Below are 16,830 nucleotides of genomic sequence, written 5' to 3' on the forward strand. Positions count from 1 at the left end.
AAAAAGTAACGAACGATCATGGACGTACGGGTTACCGACCCGGAAGCATTCACCGATAACGGTAGAAACGTTGGTCGCGAAAGTCTCGAGACTTTGATTCGCGCAGAGGATGTTCCACGGTCGGACAGCAGGACGAATGTCGAAAGAACGAGTGAAACGACGAAGGAAAGAAGAGAGGAAAAATGGAAGCGGGGGCATCGTCGTCGTCGTCGTTGTCGTCGTCGTCGTCGTCGTCGTGGTAGTCCTGGGGAGAAGTAAGCAGAGCAGAAGGAGGGGTAGCGTTCGGTTGGCCGGGCTGCTTCCGTGTATTCCGGGGGTGGTTTTGGTGCGCGCGCGCACCGGGGTTGCGCCGTGGTTTCATCTCAGTTTCGCAGCCTCCCTTCCGCGGTCCGCATCAACTCTGGCTCGCTGATACAGAGGTGTGTCGTTTTATTCGCGTTTCTTTCGTCGTGTTTCGTCCCCGACAATATCGTCGACGCATCTGGACGGTCGCTCGTGTTTTGGACGATCCCCTGCACACGGCAGATCCGATCGTAAAGTCGCGAAAGATCGGGGAACAGAGTGGAAATCGGCTACGACGTTCGACTTCCGCGCGCACCGTTCTCTCTTTCGGAGTATGTTATCTGTGCCATAGGTGATTCAGCGACGATTCCCGAGGACTATGGTGCGCAACCAGGAGCTACCCGCGCGAGTCACTTGGTAAGAACACGTATCCGTTTACGTGAAGATCTCCTGGGCTTAACCCCTCGGCTACGACGCAACTTTGAATTTCAACTTGTACGATAAAGCAGCCATGCTCAACCTCTTTTTTTCTCGGGCAGCGTACATATGCGTTCGCAACGTTACGTGGGTCGTAACGTAATATACTATACCTCGATATTCAAAGCTTGATAACTGTTGTAGATTTAGGTTCGTGAAATGGTCACGAGGAACTTCTATTCCGAACAACTGTTACGAACAATCGAGATTTTGTACTATATCGGTTTAAGTTAAGGTTGTTGCATCAGCTTCTATGTATATAGGTTCTGTACAGGCTTTGAAACGGTTTCGAATGTATATAGTGTAAATATTTGTCGTATGTCGTTTTCGGAGACCAGATCAGATATCGAGGCATTCGCAACCTAAACGTGGGTTATACATATGTATAGGAAAAGCTGTTCAAAATATTCAATCTAACAATATGTTTTTTGTTTCAAACTATCACGTACCAATAATAGCATATAATAATGGGATTATCAATCGATTTTTTCATTCTAGGTATGTTTTATTAAAATATTCTTCTATCTCATTTTCCTTAGCCGGATATATAACAGTCACGATGATTTTTTAATACGTTTTATTCTTAGTTAATATCATCGTTGCTCGAGGGCGTATAAGTTTACAGAAACTGACGCCAACTTAAACTATAGTCCGATTGTTAGGTTTCTCGTAACAGGTATTTTCGAAACCTTTTCAATCCCCGCGTCAAACTAAAGAAATACAGACTCGCGTGAGATCTAATTTCTATCCTTAAATTTATAAATATAATTTAAAATTATGTACACTGGTAGACGAAATTATTCAAACGCTTATATTTATAACGAACAACTTATTGATTTATGATATGTATAGCAAGGGATGAGTTTTAAGACTACACAAACGAAATTAGAAAATAATTCAATAATATACATTGTACGTTTATCGTAAACAGGTACCAGAAGTGGGTTACGAAGTATTTGAACTCTCCCGGAGAATTCCGAAAGATGACAGAATGTAAACAAACATTGGTCAGTTTATGAGCAGTGTTGAAAATTAATAGTGAAGAGAAATCGGAATAAAAGAAATATAAGAAAGTATCATGTAAAATGATAAAAAATTATAACGATATAAAACACGTAATCGATTGATGTAAAGTCGAAAATTCCATAGATTCGGTTCAAGAGTACGGTGTACGTCCATGGTTTCGATCTTTGCTTCGTTCCCGATCGTCGTTTAGGGTTGCTCGGACGACGTTAACCGCCGCTGGTATTGCGCCACGCAGTGTTGAATACCGCGAGAATCGCTTTGTGCTCCCGAGAGAATAGCGCATTCTGAAGTTCTAGCCAATGGTTGGGATGGTAAAGCACCCTTTGAACCCTTGCTCCGTCATTACGCGTAATGTGCCTAATCGTTGGGAAATCGGTCGCCGTGGAGACCGGCGCGGCGCGGCAGGACAACTAGAAGCGGAAGTCAGGATGCACAGGGGCTCGTGCTATACCAGAGAACAAAGATGGGAATATACAAATATAATATACGCGTATGCGTCGTTTTATAACATTCTAATGGAAATTAATTTATATTTTTTCTACGCGATATTACTAACGATAGAATTTAACGTGCAAGGAGGGTTCGTAAGTGTATGCACGCCACTGTATATTGCATATGCAAATTGTGTCAAACTTGAACTCGAAATCATTTTACGAGTTTCAAACGAGTTTTCTCGCGCGCGCCGCGCTGGGAGCTGCTTTACTATTCAGTGGCTGCTATTTTCTTCTCTGCTAGATATTGCAGTTATCCGACATCCGCGAACAACGATCGAGGAATATCGCGACTATTCGCAACGCTGAAACTTTTCGATTTTTCGTTGTTAAATCATAAATTTGATTAAAGAAAGTATCTGGTACGATACAGGTTTCTTGGTCTTGGTCTATTTGTATTCATAGTTAAAATATAACTTCGTTCTTTACTCATAGATGACAGTAACAACAAATAATTTTTTGTTTCGAATCAAATAGGAAGATAATCGTAAATAATACGAACCAAGTATTGTCTAGAGTTTGTTGACCCGCGTTGTTAACTCATCATCGTAACTGTGAAATTCAAGGAATATTAATTCGCGGTTTTGTTTGCAGGCAAAAAAAACATTAGAACGCTAGAAGCTTCGGTAACCGATATGAAAGCTAACGAGGTATCGTACTCGCGTTTAATTTCGAGTCCAGGGTATTTTCCATCTAATTTAACCGGACCAAAAGCGGGTTCTATTAAACGATGCATCGACAAACGTCCGCTCGTTTGAAATAATCGGTCGGCCGGCTGATTTTCGAGCGTCCGTTTCCGCTGTGCGTCGATCTACGTGCAATCGCAATTACTAGATGGCCGATGGGAGACAATCGAATTCGTGTGCATGCGTATCGAGTGCCATTTCCATCGAGAACGGGGCACAAGACACAAGCACGCGTCCAAAGGTGCGTAACGTGACGCCGGAATCGAGTATATTTTATTCACGAACAACGAGTCAAAGTTTCGTTAACGAAATTAGAATCGAACATTTTAATAATTCCTACAACCGTACAAGAATCGATGCGTTTTAAAATAAAAATACGCGTCGTTAAATCGGTAAACAAACTCGTTGGTCGATCGATCCCTGGTTTTATTTATAACACCGACCCGATGGAAAGTTGGAAACTAGTCGCAACAGCTCGTGCCAATATCCCCGGGACTAATGACTCTTGGAAGCAAAGTTTCGAACAACGTATGAAGGAACGTTTGTCTTCGCCCAGCAAGGAATACAAGCCACCTAGATGTTTAGGCTACGCGTACAGACATGGAAACGATCCGTAACCATAAATATTCGCAACGCCGATCGTCTCGATCCACAGATCGCCTCGCGATTAATGTGCGCATGTTAATGGCGTACGCGTGTCGATTACCTTTGAATATTTCAGCCATTCATTTGCCGGACGAATAGGTGACCCGAATAGGGGACTCGGGAATGAATTGGTCTCGGTGCAATTTTCGTTTGCGATTTCCACCGGGCGAATAAATCAACCGCGGTGTCGCGGACTCGGGCAAATTCTATCCACTTAATTTTTCCCTATAAACGATTACAATATTAGAGTCAGCCGTGGCGTGAAACCTTCCCGTCTGTAAGATTCGTGGTGATTTATAGCAGAATTTATTCGAACAATGCGATGAAACAACGGCAACGCCAATAATAATAATGGCTGTACACGTTGGGCGTCTGCTCGCGTTTCGGTTACAGAATACGCGAAACTGTACAGGAATTTTGTTGTCTGTCTCCGGCGGAGAATAACGAGCTGTCTTGTCTAGCCTCCGTTTTCCCTTCTGCTATTCTCGCTTCTTCGACGCTATTCATAAATTATTTCAATCGATTACGATCAACCGACTCTGAATATTAATTCGTCTCTGGTGAAAAATAGTGTGTTCGACTGTCAAACTTATCCCCTCGCGAAATCATAGCACAGCTTGAAACTATCGTCGAAAACGTTCCAACTAACGGGCCACGGGTATTGTTCTCGAAATTTCTATGCGGCGCGGCGCAAACAGACATTGGTCAAGGAATTATCGAGACGCTTGGTGAAACTTGGAGTCGGCGGTTGGTCGAGGAAATAGGATCAGACGGGTGGTTTCGGCAGGGCAAGTCGTACTCCGCTCTCGAGACGAGTACTCCTTGACCTGCACTTCCTCTCTATTATCACTCGCTGCACCCCCAAGTGCAGCTAAACGTTTACTGTTCTCAAACGACGCACCTCCTTCTTCTCGGATCGAGGGTTCCCGAGACAGATTCTTTCTCGACGATGAATGTTCCCGTGGAACGGCGAAAGATCTGTCGGATCGTCACCCGGCGCAGTCAGCACATTTTACTTTAACTGGAACAAGCTGCGCCGAGTGCCCCTTGACCCCTTCTAACCATTTTCGCGCTGTACGATCATTCCGAAGTGCTCGTCTCGTGTTTAACGTTCTCTCGTCCGTTCCTTTTTCGGCCCCGTCGTGTCGACGAGCAATTTTCCAACCATAGCAGACGAAAATCCCAGCGACATGCTATGCATTCGACGCTAATTGAAATTTTATTAAAATTATTTGGTATCTTACCCTGTTGCGATGTCCAATTGGGGAAGTAATCCGACGCGGTCGTTGACTTTTGTCCGACTTGGGTTGCTCGATCTGCAACGTGCATTGTACGCGTTTTTCGCTCTCTCGCGCGAGTTACTGTTTATTTTTCCGACGAAAAGAAATACTAGCGGCATTTTAATAACGTAGCTAAAAGAGGACGCGGTAAACCGTGGAGATTTACTACCGGGGTTGATTTATTTTCGCAGTGTTTAATGGTGTCGGCACGAGGGAAAAATTTAGTCGGGGGAAATCACTGCAGTCTGGATCGTCGGAAACGGCGCGTCGGAGAAGCTCCGCGCCGATGTACACCGGAAAGGAATTCCGTAATTAACCGACTCGAGTAATTAATGAAAACTTCCTCGTCCGAGGCTGGGAAGGTCTTAACCTTCTCAAGGGATCGAAGGTTTCCGGAAAATACAACCCCTGGCAGAGTAGTTCCGATCCGACACAGTACCACGAAATTTATTATACTTGGTTAAATGTCGTGGGAAACTAACGTTATACAAACTTTTATTTCTTAGGGAGGATATACGAAATTTTATTAAAGAGTTTTCGTTCGTTGGACAGTTTGGGAAAAACATTTTGACCAGACTTGTTAATTTAACCCTTTATGAGCCGAATTTTTTTCTTAAACTTGCTATTTACTTTGATATTTCAGGTTGATGGTGCTGTCGACCATCATCTTGTGAAAAAACTAAAATTATTTGGTAAAATGTCGATGTATTAGCATGTGACTTGAAAATTACATAGAGGGTTAATTCTATGAGAAATTATTTTATTCCAACACAGTATTAATCATAACATTAACGAAACACGTGCAGTCTGTTGTCGATTAAACATTAATTTGTGACTTTGAAATTATTCAATGACATTTACGAAAATTACCTAAATTACATAACGTGGTACAACCTTTTACTATCTTTGATTTTTCCAAAGTTAGACTACGTGCTTAGATCGCGTATTCCCGAATCCTTTCTCTTGTTTGTAAATCCGTTTCTTCCTGTAAATTCCTTATACCGCGACAGCATAGCGCGCGGCGTTCGTTGTAAATGTTTAACGCTCGGTTAAATTGCAACTCTGAATGTCACGTTCTCTTTATGGCTGTTGCTCGCCAAGACGTTGCATCCAATTGCACCGCATGCACTTTGTGGCCTGCGTGCACGTCCGACAAACTCGGACTCCGTTGGTATGTCTGACACGTGGTACACGTGTTATACATTGTGTCTGACATTCTATTCTATCGCGTTCGCTTTGAACGCGAATACCGATTGTTTCCCGTGCAGGTATCGCAGACAAAGCACTTTTAGTATAGAACGACAGACGCGCTATCATAAGTTTAATAATCCGTCGAGTTTCGTCCAAACAGTTAGCTTTTCTTGGGAAAGTTAGGCCTGATAAAACTGTGGTTGCAACAACGAAAACTCCAGGAAAGATTATAAAAATCATTTAAGAACGAACGAAACGCAGTTTTGACATTCCATTACGAAAGGTTGCTCTTAAACTTGAAGTAACCCTAAATTGCGAGTGAAAATATAGGATCGTGATCGAAAATATCATACAGGACGTTGTACAATGCTTTCAGACGGCCTTCGTAAATAGGTATGATTATATTGTAGAACGCTGCCCGGAATATACGAGAGGCAGCTTTTATCATGAGCGAAAACAGCATAATTCGTGTTATGCAAGGCGAACAGAACGAGCCCGTTGGCTTTGTAATTAACGCTATTAAACCCGAAAAGGTCGCGTAATTGAATTGGTCATTCATTATTTCGCTGGTGGCTCGCGCGTACCGCCAGCGATCGATCAGAGATTCCCGATAAATTAATGGCGCTCGCCCCGATTCGATCGTTCGCCGACAGTATTGCAAAACGTCTCCGTTCTTCGATCGATTCGTTCGCCGGGTTCTCTCTCACAGCGAATTTTGATTTTTCGTACGGGACGCGCCGGCTCGAATTTCATTCGTGATCCACTCGCAAATGGAATCAGCGATTGGTAGCGGCGAGGAAATAGTTAATCAGGTTCAGTACCGTCCGCTGTTCGCTGAAAGTCGAGAGAGGCGAAAGGTGCACCCGGCCAAAGTTAATTATAAAGCGCGATCCCGCTGGCTACTATCGAGGATCAAAGTCCGAAACGTCCTAGCGATGCTTCCGGTCGGCACGATGCGCTTGTAAAATTTATAACGCGAAACAATGGACACTCGTACAAATTATTTATCCGTTTAATAAACTAATAAACAGCGACGTGTCGTTGACTTCGCGTGTCATAAAATCTGTACAAAAATCCTAAGGTGCATACAATTTTTAGTCCCTCCTTGTAATGTACCAAGCTAATCTTATTTTCCTCGACCGTCATATTTTCTGTGTGTTTTCCACAATTTTCTCTTTAAATCTCCTTTAATTCTTCTCTTACGTTTGCGGACAAAATTAAGTGGACAGGTAGGGAAAATAGGTATGAATTAAATTTAATCAAAGTACTATTATACACTTAAGTTTTATATATTATATATCCTTATAGTACATTGATTATTTAGCGAATAATTTGAAAGAAAAATAATATGGAGGGATGAAAACAAATTTAAACTGCAGCAATTAAAAAAGAAGCATCCTTATGGAGAAAAAGAAATGAAGCATCCAAAAAATCGTTTTGTATTGTAACGTCAACTGTTAAATTTGATGGAGGGTTATTAATGTTGTGTTTTTCGTGGAATGGAGTTGGCAATTTGGTACAGATTGACGGATTAATGAATGCAAACAAATATATTGAAATAATAAACGAACGTTTAGAAGAAGCAATTACGAAAATGGGACTTCCAGAATTTATTTTGCAATAGGGCAACGACCCGAGGAACACTGCTAAAAAAAAACAAGCAAATTTTTAATGATTCCAATATTAAATTATTGGAATGGCCGACACAAAGTCCGGCCATTCCGATAAATCAATTGCTTTAGATATTTACGATTGGCATTTGAAAATATTGATAAAAATTACATTGAAAGTCTGATAAATAGAATTCCACGATGATTAAAAGCAATCATTCCAGCAAAGGATGGTTATACTACATATCGATTTTATATTTTTACTTATTTTTGTCCCTCGGCAACTAACCAGCATTTTCAATTAAGTTCAATTATATGTTAAATAATCTATAAAGATATATAATATATAAAACTTAAGTGCATAATAGTTATACTACTTCGGTTAAATTTAATTTATACTGATTTCCTTTACCTGTCCACTTAATTTTCTAAGAACCCAATGATTTTCTGCAAAATATATCGTAGGAAAACAATTTCAGAGCATAATGAATTCAATAGGAAGTTTAACAATTTTTTTTAACGATTGAACTATTATTGTGTCCTGATTTTGTAAGATGCGCGGATGCAAGTTACGAAGACATTTTTATTAGATCGTTCCATAAATTCGAGTCGTTCCATATTCTGAAATTGATGAGGATAAAATTTATAATTCAATAGAAAACAATTCAACTATGTATTTTGATCGTACTTGAGTCTGATTGCATGAATATTTTTGTTAGCATATAATAAAACCGAGCCTTATAAGAAATAAAATACAACAATCTCCAGGCTTATTAGTGGGTAAACAATTTGTAGACGTTTTAATGAAAAGCGTTAAACTACTTTTTAATAAAAAATTCAAGAAATTTTGTATCAACGATATACTAACTTTGCCAAAGGATAGGGAGTTGTCGAACGGGAAGAGGTTTACTACACTTCGTAAAATATCATTATATGTTTAAAATATTGCTTTAAGTTGTAGTAGAAAACTCGATACGAACGTATGGGGCGATTCAATATTTTTAAGCGAGTGCCAAAACTGGCCATTTTTCAGGCTTATCTTTCGGTTCCCCCGCCACTGTCGTGGCCGACGGCCATTTTTGACCGAACCATTAAAACGAAGAGCCACGTAAGGCGGCTGCCACGGCGCCTGTTTAACGAACCTAACGGAATTAATGTCAAGAAAGTTTCTTATTAACGCCGCAGATGCCGCAATTGCGTTTAGCTGGCGCAGCAGTTAGTAACTCGGGAGACTGAACAGCCGAGTTCGATTATGCAAATCACCGCCGCGATCCTTCGCCAAGTTGCGTAACGATTACGAAAACCATAACGGAGAAGCCACGCCTAGGTCGAAAGAATCGGTTTCGAAGCACACTTTGTATCCGCTTATACGCGATCGCGTGTCTTAACACCCATAAGCTTTTTCAACTTTCGATCGCCGTAGACATGACATTTGTTTTTGGTAGTTTCTCTCAACGCGTTGAAGTTATTAAAATTTATCATAAAAATTTTTCATTAATTCAAACAACGCTTACAACGACGTGCAAACATATTTTTACCTTTCTGAACGTTAATTATTATTAATTATTTCTCAAGTGTAATTAACCAGAGCGCTGCCAATAATCCCGTAGGAGGTTCGTAGCGTAATAAAAAAAAAACTCAGCTTAACCAAAGAATTTACGTCGATGGTACGCGCCTAATTGTAGACGAACCAGCCGAATAGAGGCAATGTTCTCGCAAAGATCCACGAACGTACGAGGGTCTGACAGATATTCCGGGGAATATAGGCACTGGGAAGAATGTAAATTTTCATTAAAATCACAGCTCACGAGCAGAGCCACGTTCTCTGCGGCTCTGATTGCGAGTTGGGTGGCGTTTCGTTGATTACGCGGACGCGGTAACTCGTAGAATCTTTGTTTCGCTGCGTTCGTCGACCGAACAAATATTTTGAGTGTCTTTGATCCGTGAAATAGACAATCGACGATGTCGTACCAAAAAATAATCGAAATTCTACGGTGGATATCGTCGTTTAAATTCAGGTTCGACCAGCCAGCTGTGCATCGATGGTTTCTCGTTAGAGTTTGCGCGAGTCAGGAGGAACACTCGAGCATCGCGGATGATCGTTATACGATACGAGCGCGATGGAAGTAGATGTTGCCTAGGGGATGTCTCTCCGAGTCGGATACGTCACGCTCGTTGGACACAGCCGGGAATTTCCGCGAAGTAAATGAGAGATGGCGGTAAAATAGGTTGCAAAGGAGCACGAGAGCCGCGTAATCACCGTTACTCTCTTGTTCCCGTTGAATCGACGAACTTTCCTAGCTCTAATAAAATAACGGGCTGCCGCGTTCCAGGCGTGTTCCGCCCTCGAGAAAGAACCACCAACCGCGACGCGTTCCATCGAAACTCGCTGGATCGCTTTTCAATCCGATTAATAATTTTGAGTGTGTCGCTTGTTACGTTACCGTAGCGTCGAGTTCGTTCGAGCTCATTATACGACGTCAGCCGCGGCTCAGGGTGGATTTATCCTTCGACGACGACCGACCGTCCTCGAGGCGACCGCAGTTGCAATTTCAATGCACAATACCTTGAATAGAGAGGAACTTCGGAGCAAAAATCTAATTTTCATTTTTCATTCATACATATTTTAATGCATTGCGCTGTCAGAGCTCTTTTTATAATACGAGTACATAGAGGTACGATAAGTAAACAAAGGTACAGAGAATATAAGTTTAATATGTTGAGAATATTGTATAATTTTAAATATAATTTCAAGACACTTGGCTATGTCCTCTGAAGGGATATCTAGCATAGAATTTTGATGTACTCTCTAAGGGAACACAACGACATTATTTTTTTAAAGTGATTATACAGGGTGTTCGACCACCCCTGGAAAAAATTTTAATGGGAGATTCTGGAGGTAAAAATAAGACGAAAATCAAGAATACCAATGTGCAAACAGCTGCCTGACAGACAGCCTTACAATGAAATACATAAGCGAAAAATTAAAAAAAGAAGATGTGTTTGCTTGGAGTATTTACTATTGTATTATACTATTCGCAAGAAAGTTTGTTTGAGTCAATGGTAGATGGTGGAAGAGAAGTCTCCGAGTGCAAAGGGTTAAATTTAACAATGTTTAATTGTCCACCACTCGTTACGATCGTCAATATCAAAGAAAATTTAAGTTGACGTAATTAATGCCAATCCTAATTGGAACTGTTGATAGTTCGAGTTAACAACGTTCCAGCATAATCGTCGAATGAAACGACGCGTCGCGGAGAAGGTTTTCACGACTTTTAAGCTTCCATTGGTCCGCGAAGTTCGATTCGATCGACCTCGTTTGCCATATTACGAACCAGAGCTGACCACTCGGGAAGTAACGCCATTTCGAATGCTGTTTTCCTTCTGAAGCGCGACCGCGTGTTCCATGGCTCGAGAAATGATTTCAACTATTAATTGGCCTCCCGGGGAACTAATTAATAGTTGAACGCAAACGGGCGCTTCCGGCGTTGGAACGTTTACATTCAACTATCGACCTTTCACTGTTTCCACGGTTTTCTTTATTTTCTAGCGCTACGTTTGCTACACAAGTTGGATCATTATTTTTAAAAAATGTAACATTTCTTTGCTCGTTGAATCCACGCGTGAATCCTTTCCGTGATCGTTCTTTTATCGTACTTTGGACTTACTTGGAATTGGTTCCAGAATTGTCGATGCAAGTCAGAATAAATATGCAACTAGTGTTAGGAATGAGTTGCTTAAGTTTTACGATAAGTGTATGTTTTCTAGTAATTGCAAGTAGAAGAAAAAAGTTTCAATATTATGCAGGGTGTTCAGCCACCCCTGGGAAAAATTTTAATGGGAGATTCTAGAGGCCAAAATAAGACGAAAATCAAGAATACCAATTTGACGATGAAGGCTTCGTTAAACAGTTATTAACGTTTAAAGTTCCAACCGTACTGAATTTTTTTTCTCGAAAATGCGCAAGATTTCGGGGGTATGTCTATTCACCAAAAATGATTGTAATCGACCCCCGCAACCGAAAGTAATTTTTCGAAAACGATATGAAATTTTTTTCCCTCGTCGAAAAATTTCACACCTTCTCGAATTTTTTTCTAGAAATGGGTAGGATTTCGGAGGTATGTCTATTCACCAAAAATGATTGTAATTGACCTCCGCAACCGAAAATAATTTTTTCAGAACGATTTGAAATTTTTTTTTTCGTCGAAAAATTTAGGCACCTACCCCCTGTCGATTTTCCATAAAAATTCCTTTTTCATTTTTAGTACTTTTGATAGACGCCCTACAGAAAAGTTGTCTAATACATTTTTGTAGGTACCCATGAGCTCTACTTCAGAAAAAAGTTTCAGTGAAATATATTCACTATTGTAGGAGTTATGGCTGTTTGAAAATTGATCCATTTTTATGAGGTTTTTCTCATTTTACTGGGTCAAGGACCAACTTTTCGAATATTTTTAGAATTTCCACGTATTCTCCATCAAAATATGCGTAGTTTGCTTTTTTAAACATTAAAATCGTCCAATCCGTTCAGGAGTTATGACATTTTAAAGATTCGCATGAAATTTCGGGCAGACATTTCTGGCCAGAAATTAGATTTTCGGTAAGGAATTTTTTTCTGGAAAGTGCATAGGATTTTGGGGGTATGTGTAATGACCAAAAATGATTGTAATGGACCCCTGCAATCGAAAATAATTTTTTTAGAATGATTTGATAAATTTTTTTTTCGCCGAAAAATTTCAGCACCTACCCGATTTTTTTTCTCGAAAGTGGATAGGATTTTGAAGGTATGTGTATTCACCAAAAATGATTGTGATTGACCCCCGCAACCGAAAATAATTTTTCCAGAACGAATTGAAATGTTCGTATTTAATTGTTAATAACTTTTTAACGAAGCCTCCATCAACAAATTGGTATTCTTGATTTTCGTCTTATTTTGGCCTCTAGAATCCCCCATTAAAATTTTTCCCAGGGGTGGCCGAACACCCTGTATATAGCTCTTCAAAATTTCAATAAAATAATCAATTACAAAAATACACACGTTAAAGGAGTTCTATATCATTAAAATCAATTGTCATATTTTAATAAAAACGGCCCGTCGTTGATGTATTAAAATAACGTGTATCTTCGACTTATTTTTAATTTAATAATTGACTTAGATTAACAGAAAGGAGGACGGAACGGAAAGGAATGTTGGTGGATAATTTAAACCGGCGCGGCGGGGTCACCGGGGCCAGATTTTCAAGCCCGCCTCCCAGTACGCGTGCAGTACACGTTCGTTACGAACTTGCGCTTATGAATAATTACTCTGTGCCCGGAAAACTGTTAGCCGAACAATGCCGCGCTAACTAACGGCCAAGTTTAATTATCGAGCACGCGCCGGGGTTGCAAACCGTTGTTGGGAGGTGGCACGGGACTGTCTATTTCGAAATTAGGTTGTTCGTAGGTGCTCCGAAATCGAACTAGATCTATTACTAATTAGTGTCGCACGTATCGCCGATGGACGGTCCGTGCAAATCGGGAAATTAGTCCTATCCTTAGGTTAATTGCTCTATCGTCAAACGGCAGTTTCAGCATCTGCGTGTGTTCAGAACAGTGATGAGCAACAACTCGTTACTGAAATATTGATAATTGCGTTATTTTCGATGGATAGTAGTACCGAAAAGGAAGACGGAAGCTCAACGATACACCAGTCATGGTATACCAGGTCGTTGAATTCCTCTTGACACGAGTTACAATAATATAACGCAAAAACTATGCAATGCCATTTAAAAAAATTAAAATGACTTTAATTTTTTATAATAAAAAAATTTTCTTTCGCACTTCTTATATTTAAAACTCGTAGCGACAGTTACGTGCCACACTCTGTATAACAATTAAACATATGCTTTGCTCTATTCTGCATTTTTTATAATGCCTCATTCTTTTGGTGGAAATATATTTTACAGAATTAAATTTGTCATAAAATATAAGTTTTCAGGGTATTTAATAAATATGTATGCGTGGACCATTTATGGTACAAGAAGGCCATAAATGGTACACGTGGTACGGTACGTGTTAACCCCTTGACGTACAATTTAATTTCAAATAATTTTTTAAACGTATACAATTTAACTTCATTTAAATTTGTTCGTAGAAAGAATGACCACGAAAAAGAATAGATTTGTTTTACGAGTAGCCTCATGGCTGTGAAGGGGTTAATAATGACGATATTTTAAGCGTGTGCAGGAATTGTCGCCTATTATTCGTGCAATGGTATTATCGCAGACTAAACGTTTTGAAATTTCTAAACGAAGCAGTATTATTAATAGTATTTGGTTAGGAGGCGGTTTTAAAAGGCTGACGCATCGGGAGTAATGTCGCTTACAATGGTGGTATCTAGGGCGGGAAATGAAATTACACGGACAATCCAGTAACGGGGGGTTCCTTTTTCTGTTACAGAAACGATTCTCCCGGGAGCGCAGTAGCGAGAATGAGCGACGCTCGCTCGGTGGGTAACGAACACCAACAGGATCATCGTCTGCGCCTGTGAAATTGAACCGAGAAACGGTAAACGAGGTTCTCTATCCCCTCGTAGGAATTTCTTCGCTTAATCCACTCGCGAAATCCGCTCCGCTGCCGCGGCGTGGGTCAGAAACCGCCGGCAGCCTGAACCCAGCAACTGTGAATGATTCGTTCGTCTCTGCCTGGAGTCTGTATCGTTTCTCTGACGGAACGCGATACGGAAAACGAATCGAGGTTGTCCCTCGAGTAACGACCGGTAAATCTTGCCCACGGGTCACCCGCGAACAGGACAAGACAAGAGGAAACTTTCGTCGTGGCGAAGGTGTGTCCGGTGGGCGAGATTTTGTTCGTTGGCTGATTCGGTATCGGCGGATCGAATTGACCGTCTTTGACGCGTCGAATTCGGTGAGAGATGAGAAACGCCTACCGTGAGATTCCCGTGGCCTTTGCGAGAAACGCGATTTCAAACGGGCCTAATCGGTGCGGCGTAAGTCTAAATTGAATCGTAATTGCGAATCGGAACGTTGCGGATCGTGTCTCGCCGACACGACGGAACCAACCGATCGGATCGATGAACAGGAACTAGTCTCGGTCCGTGGAATTTCGTGCAATAACGAGGTTGCAAGAGGCGATATGCGAGCGTAGAGCAACGACGATGACAGAGCTGAACGCGATGAAGGTCGAGACCTCGACCGGCACGATGAATCTCGTATCGACGATATCCTCGTCGCCACCTAGCGCGGTGGTCGCAGCCGCGATTAGCGCCGGCACAGCGATCCCGACTAATCCGTCCACGACGGTAACGGCTGGAGATGCGGTCACCAGCACCGCCAAACCCGACCATCACGTCTATAACACGACCGGGAACCTCGTGGAACACGACGAGCTTGATCACAGTGAGTAACAAGAGGGCAGCTTATCTGTACCATTCGTTTTAGACCAACCAGACACACTCGTACAGCCACAGTTTCCATTTTCAACTTACAGTTATTCCCAAAAGTATTCGGACACTACAAATTTTACTTTAAAATGCTGTATCTGGGTTAATTGCAAAGGAATTGCATAAACTCAAATCGAAATAAATCTTGAAAATCACACTCAAGAATTAAACTGAAAATTGGGAATGTAAAACCATTAAATATGGTTTAACTTATAAATATTCTTCATTAACATACGCGTCGTTTCCATTTTGAAACATTAAAATCCTTCAATACGTCCAGGAGTTATGATTTTTTAAACATACGCATGAAATTTTAGAGGAATCGGAATTTCAGGGTCAGACATTGTATTTTCGGTAAAGAATTTTTTTCTCGAAAGTGCGTAGGATTTCGGGGATATGTCTATTCACCAAAAATGATTGTAATTGACCCTCACAGCTAGAAATAATTTTTTCAGAACGATTTGAAATTTTTTAATTTCGCCGAAAAATTTGTCCTCTTACTGAATTTTTTTCTCGAAAGTGTGTCGGATATCGGGGGTATGTCTATTCATGAAAAATGATTGTAATTAACCCCTGCAAGTGAAAATAATTTTTTCAGAACGATTTGAAATTTTTTAATTTTGCCGAAAAATTTGTCCTCTTACTGAATTTTTTTCTCGAAAGTGCGTAGGATATCGGGGGTATGTCTATTCATGAAAAATGATTGTAATTGACTCCCGCAAGTGAAAATAATTTTTTCAGAACGATTTGAAATTTTTTAATTTTGCCGAAAAATTTGTCCTCTTACTGAATTTTTTTCTCGAAAGTGCGTAGGATATCGGTGGTATGTCTATTCACCAAAAATGATTGTAATTGACCTTCACAGCTAGAAATAATTTTTTCAGAATGATTTGGAAAATTTTTTTTCGCGGCAAAATCTAGGCACCTAACCCCTGTCGATTTTTCTTAAAAATTCGTTTTTCATTTTTAATTATTTTGGTTGGCGTTGTATGGAAAAGTTGTTTAATACTTTTTTATAGGTATCTATGAGCTCTACATCACAACTAAATTTCAATGAAATCCATTCACAATTGTATGAGTTATGGCCGTTTGAAAATTGGACTAGTTTTATGGGGTTTTTCTCATTTTCCGGGGTCAAGGATCAACTTTTCGAATATTTTTGCAATTTCTACATATTCTTCACTAAAATACGCGTTGTTTGCCTTTTTAAACATTAAAATCGTCCAATCCGTTCAGAAGTTATGATTTTTTAAAGATACGCATGAAATTTCAGTGAAACATATCAATGGTATGGTCAGACATGAAATTTTCGGTAATGAATTTTTTTCTCGAAAGTGCGTAGAATTTCGGGGGTATATCTATTGACCAAAAATGATTGTAATTGACCCCTGCAATCAAAAATAATTTTTCCAGAATGATTTGAAATTTTTTAATTTTTAATTTCGTCGAAAAATTTCTAAACCTACATAGATCAAAACAGTTTCTAAGACTTGCCTATTCGAGATCCAACAACTTAAATCGATATATGCAGCTTGACTCGTAGGTTTGTAATAGTTTTTTAACCACAATGGTTTTAATCGAATTATTTTCGGAATCTTTTCAAGATGGCGCTGCGTATCGTTCAGAAACGTCTAACGTTAATCTTATCGAGTGTTCCCATCGTTCTTTCGCCTTTTTCGACGTCTCTTGTCGAAGAGTCGA

At 40.4% G+C, this 16,830-nt stretch overlaps 2 protein-coding genes across 3 annotated transcripts in view; one reads left to right on the plus strand and one right to left on the minus strand.

Moving 5' to 3' along the window:
* Positions 1-16,830, minus strand: part of Cbs (cystathionine beta-synthase) — a 378,127-nt gene that overhangs the window by 25,838 nt on the left and 335,459 nt on the right. The window lies entirely within an intron of this gene.
* Positions 284-16,830, plus strand: part of LOC143343924 (uncharacterized) — an 81,204-nt gene continuing 64,657 nt past the window's right edge. The window contains exons 1-2 of one of the 2 annotated variants that reach the window (XM_076769323.1): positions 284-699; positions 14,127-15,085. In XM_076769323.1, the coding sequence (XP_076625438.1) occupies positions 14,845-15,085 (241 nt within the window). In that variant the 5' untranslated portion in view covers positions 284-699; positions 14,127-14,844. The remainder of the gene's footprint in view (positions 700-14,126; positions 15,086-16,830) is intronic. The other variant, XM_076769324.1, reaches the window with a different exon arrangement.

The sequence above is a fragment of the Colletes latitarsis genome, chromosome 7 (genome assembly GCF_051014445.1).
Source record: "Colletes latitarsis isolate SP2378_abdomen chromosome 7, iyColLati1, whole genome shotgun sequence".
In the NCBI taxonomy this organism is placed as follows: Eukaryota; Metazoa; Arthropoda; class Insecta; order Hymenoptera; family Colletidae; genus Colletes; species Colletes latitarsis.